The sequence below is a fragment of the Arachis hypogaea genome, chromosome 3 (assembly GCF_003086295.3).
Source record: "Arachis hypogaea cultivar Tifrunner chromosome 3, arahy.Tifrunner.gnm2.J5K5, whole genome shotgun sequence".
NCBI lineage: Eukaryota > Viridiplantae > Streptophyta > Magnoliopsida > Fabales > Fabaceae > Arachis > Arachis hypogaea.
Window position 1 is genome coordinate 142,431,532 of NC_092038.1, and position 6,395 is coordinate 142,437,926.

The window sequence follows — 6,395 nt, forward strand, 5'->3', positions numbered from 1 at the left end:
TACGAACAAAAGCCAAATCATGCATAATACGCACGACTCATGTGTATGCACGACTTGCATTTTAGAACTGAACAATTTTAGTGTGTTTCTGTGTGTACGCACAAAAGTGGATTTGTACGTACGCAACATGCATGCATATGCATGGCTGTTCTGTTTTTTAAAAATGATAATTTTTAACTGTTTTAGCATATCCAATAGCTCTTTCACTTTCGTAGCCCCTATAATGAGTATAGAGATGGTGGATTAGAGGATAGATAGCGTTGGCAAGAATTTATTGAGTCGAAACATGTTGAAAGTGATTGAAAGGACGAGTTGATTTGATTGGATGATGAAAATGAGTTTGATTGATATGATACCTCCCTAGGTAGATGTAAGAGTTGTGGTTCGTCCCACTTGCTCCGGATTGAGATTGGAACTCCCTATGTAGATGCAAGGGTTGTGGTTCGCACCACTTATTCTGGGTTGAGATTGAGACCACCTGGGTAGATGCAAGAGTTATGGTTTGTCCCACTTGTTCTGGGTTGAGATTTGAGACATTTTATTGACCCTCCGTCGCAAGATGTGGCAAGACACTGAGGCCTTACTGGATGATTTCCTCAAGAGAGGTTGAGCAGGGCACACTCGGTAGCATTGATTTGAGAATCATGCATGATATTGATGAATAAGAATACCTTTTGAGGATGCGCGCACCAAAGAACTATCCAGGGTTCGCTACCAGACATGTCGGGTTTCGGCTTATAACCGATAGATGAGCTCATTGGCTGTAGGGCAGGCATGCATCATTTGTATTTGTATGTATTGATTGGGTGTGCATCTTGTATTTGGCTTGCCTTGTTGAATAATTGTATCTATAAGCTATTTGAGCTAATTGCTTTAACTATTCTCTCTATTTGTGTATTATTTGTATTGTTTTGTCTATGTTTGAACAACTGAGAGATTTCTTATGTTAGCGGTGGTGATATTGAGGATTGTTCCTGATGTGGTGATTGGAGGTTTGTGAAAAACTTAGGATAAATAGATAAAGGGTAAAGTATATTTTTTGTCCCTGAAGTTTGATAAAAGTTTCAAAAATACTCCTAAGTTTTATTTTGTTTCAATTTTGTCCCAGAAGTTTTCGATTTGCATCAAATATACCCTTGACGGCTAATTTTTCAAAAAATTTAAGACCAATTCAACAACAATTTCATAAGAACAACCCTCAACACAAACAAATCAAGCATAATTTTCATGCATTATTGTTAAATTGGTCTTAAATTTTTTTAAAAATTTAGCCGTCGAGGATATATTTGATGCAAATCGAAAACTTTTGGGACAAAATTGAAATAAAATAAAACTTAGGAGTATTTTTGAAACTTTTGTCAAACTTCAGGGACAAAAAGTATACTTTACCCATAGATAAATTAGAATCTCTCAGATTAGTTGTCATTTTCTAGTTTAGTGAGAACCCTAGACTTAGATCAATGAAACTTTGAAGATTAAGATTGCTTAGAGAGTTTCTGTTATCTTATATTGTATCGATTCAGCACTTTTACCCTAATGGAAACCCGATGGTTTAGGTTCCCACCAATATATTGTTTCTGTTTTTTCAGATGCAGGTCCCAGCGCTCCTCAGTGAGCGGGGGTTTTATCTGGAAGATGGCGCAGAAGACTTTTTGCTTCTGTTTTTGTTTTAGATTCTCTCCTTCTTTTGAAAAAAATTATATGATGTATTCATTTTGAAAACTTGTCTTTAGAGGCTTTTGATGTATATGTGGAGAGATAAGTTATGTATATCAAACTATTTTACTGTTGTAACTCTAGCCGGCCTAATCTTCACAGGCTGAGACTAGTAGATATTTATATATACTTATATATGTCTCTTTATCCTTATTCTTTCTTCAAACTTTTAATTATCTACCTTTTCCGATGCGCTTATGTATGGTACCGAGTGTGAACGATTGGCGAATTGTCATTTATCCGAGGTTTAAATCCTTTTATTTACAGGCTTCTAGCTTAATATCTCTTTCTATACATAAGTATTTATATCTCAACTTTGTGTCGTAGCACCGAACCATCACTGAAATATGACTTAAGTATAAGACAATTGAATGATAGGGTGTTATAGCAATAATGCTATCTTCAACTTTGAGGATGTCTGGTCCGTGGAGAGAATTGCATTTGCGTCTCAGCATATGGCTCATGGATGGTAGACTTGTCTCTAAAGCTCTTCTACCCTCTTGAAGCGGTATTCTTTTAAGACTTGGGAACCCCGAGGAATGAATGGGCGAAGGTTTATTGTGATGCTAGTCTTGTTCAGAGCAATAATAGAGCCAGTTTTGGTTGTGTTCTCCGTGATGAAATTGGTGGCTGGGTGAAAGGCGTTGTTGGAAAGCTCTCTGGTGGCTCCGTTCTCCGTTGTAAACTAGTAGCGATTTGGAGAGATCTCCTTCTTGCCCGTGAGTGTGACTATCAGCATATTGTTTGTGAATCTAATAGCCTCAATGCCTTTATCTTGGTTTTTTCTCAGATTGCCGAGGCAAGTCGGTCGAATGTCGCTGATCTTCTAGCACGAATTGCTGACCTTATTCATTTGGAGTGGTTCATTTCAATGTTGTTCCTAGAAAATTAAATTATGTGGCTGATAATCTTGCTAGATTAGGGGTTAATGGCTTAGTTGACTCTATGGAATGGTTTGCCCCGCCAGATGAGGTTTGGGAGCCTGTGACCATGAAAGCGGTGGCCCTGTGTGATCATCCTTTGGCTTGTGTTTTTTTTGTTAATACTTAAAGTGGTCCTTGAACTTGCAATTGAGTCTCAATGTCGTCCCTGAACTTAAAATTTCCCTAAATTTGTCCCTGAACTTAACAATGGTCGTCTCTGAAATACTCTTCGATGACGAAATAATGACGTAGTTAGACGGAGGCCACACTAGAAGCCACGCTTGACTGGTAAAACATCGTTGTTTTATTTTTTGCGCCCAAATAGAATATAAACGACTCCGTTTAGAGTATTTTGAGGGATTTTAACATGTTGGAGTTAAAACTCCTCAAAATACCCTAAAAGACGACGTTTATGTTCTATTTTGGCGCAAAAAATGAAATGACAACATTTTACTAATGCAGCATAGCTTTTAGCGTAGCCTCCGTCCATCACATCATTATTCTATCACCGAAAAGTATTTCAGGGACGACCATTGTTAAGTTTAGGGACAAATTTGGGACAATTTTAAATTCAAAAACGACATTGAGACTCGACTGCAGGACCACTTTGATTATTAACTTTTTTTTTTCTTTTTTTGTATCTCTACCAAAAACTGTAAAAGATATTTTGCATGCATGATCTATTGGTTCTAATATTGTTATTGGTTTAGGGTTAGAAAGCAGTGAATAAATTTGGCCAAGGTTCTTGAAACATAAGAAGAATACTTCTCGGATTTTGAACATTTATCAAATATTTTTCTTCAAATTTAATTAATTTTATGATTCCGAAAATGTTTAAATTCCCAATATTAACAAAAAGAAGAAAATACGAATGAATATTTTCCTTTTCATTAGAATTTTAGTCAAAAGAGAAAAATTGATTAAACGAATAGCCTAGAGGTGAGTGGGAAATGGAATTGAGAAGGGTGTCTGACTCTAACTCCGTGAATAGAAGTAAGCAAGTGGAAGGGAATCCAAACAAGCAAGCAAAGGATCTCTGGTCCCTACATAAAACTCCAAACTCCAAAACCCGGTTCTCATATCAGCCACCAGACACAACGCCTTCTACGTGTACAATTCCACAACCACTTTTATCATTTAACTAATCTTTTCTTCTTTTACTTCACCAAATCTAAAAAAAATCATTCACATCACCACTATCACCACAATCCACAGCCACAATATAACTCTAACTACGCAAAAAATCATACTCTTCTTTCTTCTCTCTTCCATATACCCTTATCTCCCACAAACCAAACCAAAATGGGTCCAATCGTGTTAACTCAGCTGGCCACCGGTCTCAGCGTCCTGGCCGGAGCGGTTCTCGTCAAGTCTGTCATGGACAACAACCCCAACACCATGGCCGGATCCTTCCCTCGCTGCCCTTCTTGCAACGGAACCGGCCGGGTCACCTGCATCTGTTCCCGTTGGTCCGATGGCGACGTAGGGTGCCGAACATGCGCCGGTTCTGGTCGCATGGCTTGCAGCAGTTGTGGTGGAACCGGAACAGGCCGACCGATACCCGCTAGAATTGCGGTAAGGCCTACGAACCGTCCCCCTCCCAGCTGAGTGAACCGGTTTGGTGTTATTTTTGTTTTGAATTATTCCTGTTGTTCGTTTCTCATCCGAAATGAATGGAATATGTTATTATATTTGATGTAATATATTATATGATATGATGGATGATGATTGTAAGACACAGAGGGGGCGATTATTAGTTTATACAATCGCTATAACAATACACTGTAATTACTAATTGGTTTTATCATTATAAAAGTTTTTACATTTTATTCGAAAATGGGAATTTGTTGTGCAAGTGTTGGCCTCTGTCCTCTGATTATTAACTGAAGCTGAGCCCATTATTTTGGTTGTGGATTGGAATATGGAAGGGGATTATTTTAATGTGATGTGTCAAGTATGTTATGATACTTGGAGTGATGTGCAAGGTTCGGAAAATTAGTTGGCATGAAACATGCTTAGCTACCTTAAATTAAAGGACAGAGCTTTTTCCATTTGATGCTTATGCTATCAATTTCACTTAGCATGTTTTTCCTTTAACTTGCATTGGTCAATCCTAGAGTTAATAACCGATCAATAAACAGTAGTCCGTTGTATGTCGAAGGAGAAATTTCTTGTCCAATTACTGAAAGTACTACATTAATGTTGTTCAGTTATATGACACGTGAAAAATGGTTGAATCGTTTCATAATGAAATTTCACATAAACTAAATGTACTGTGTTACTTAATAGTACTGTAGAAAGCACCTACATATGAAGAACCAATCAGAGTTACTTGTACATGGAAATCGGTCGGCAAGTTCAACTCAAACAATATTGCACGTTTAAAATTTGAATGAGTGTGTGCAATTGCTATGTAGGACATGTTAAGAATGTGCATGCATACAGCATACGGTGCTGATTGCTGAGTCAGTTGATAGCTCCATTTGTTCATATTGTTGCTTGGTGTGTGCATATCTTTTACTTCACACCGAGTGGATCATGATTTTTCAAAGTGGCTCACTTGCCCAAGGAATCTGCTTTCTCCAATTTTTGTCCGTGCTTCACATTTCTTCCTCAAGTCCCATTCATCTGTCTATCTAAGGAATCGACTCTGGTGTCTCTCTTAATGAGCTTGTGTTACGTGTTTTAGGTCAGAGCTCCTCTTTGCCAATCAGTTTCCCTTGCCAGGCGGTTACTGGTTTAGGGTAAAATAACAGAGTTAGAGGAAGAGGTAAAGTGACAATTAGAGGCAGGGTAAGTTTAGAATTTTGAAAAATTGTGAAGACATATTGGTCCAAACACATACTCCTCATGGTATGCAAGTGTTGATGTCTTGGATATTCTAACTAAATATATATTTTTAAAATTTTATCAATTATAACTAAATGTAATGCAGAAATATAAAAATAACAATACAGTTAGGTTACAAAGCGTTTTTTTAACCAAGTCATTGCGTAGTTATTTTTCTTTGTACATACGTAGATGCTGTTTCTTCTTCTTTCTCCTTATTCGTTATTGTTATCGTCTCGTCTTCTTATGTGCACTTTTTTCTTCAACGTCATTGTCATCGTCACTATCAGGGCCAAAGCTACCTATTATGGACGGAGGCAAAGACTTCCCCAAAAAACAAATTAATTTACAAAAATAATAAAAAATAAAAGAGTGTCCCCTACAAAAATGTTTGGCCTCCCCTTTTGAAAAATATATGGCTTTTGGTAATTTTCATTCAAGAAGTAGGTATAGTGAAAAATAATTTGAAATTAGTGTGTAACTTGGGCCATGGGCCATATACTTAGTTAAAAAAAAGTCTTAATCCATATTAAAAGTGAAGAGAATCTGAAACTGCAACAACAAGCCAACAAATCACTTCTTCAATTCTTCTCTCTTTTTTCAAATTGAAAACAAAACATCACTCCGTATTTCTATTATCATTACAACTTACAAGATAGCAAATAGTTTTTTGTCTTTCATTATTATCTCTCATTCTATTTTTTGTAAATTATTTTTTTATTTATTTTTTTGAATAATTTATGTATTTATTTATTTATCTAGTTTATAATCTTATAATAATATTTTAAGTTTTTGAAAGAAATTAAAAATGATAATCATGTAATTATAATGTTATCCTAGCATATATTGTTTTAATTTTTTTCTCTCATTATTAATTGTTTGTGACATTGATATTATTGATTTACAAAAAATAAAATTAATTGAGTT

At 36.1% G+C, this 6,395-nt stretch overlaps 1 protein-coding gene across 1 annotated transcript; it reads left to right on the forward strand.

The window, feature by feature from the left end:
- The first annotated feature begins 3,627 nt into the window (after positions 1-3,627).
- On the forward strand, positions 3,628-4,476 carry LOC112734853 (uncharacterized). The gene has a single exon (XM_025784344.3). It carries the CDS (start codon positions 3,942-3,944, stop codon positions 4,245-4,247), a length of 306 nt encoding a protein of 101 aa, XP_025640129.1. The 5' UTR covers positions 3,628-3,941; the 3' UTR covers positions 4,248-4,476.
- The last annotated feature ends 1,919 nt before the right edge of the window (positions 4,477-6,395 follow it).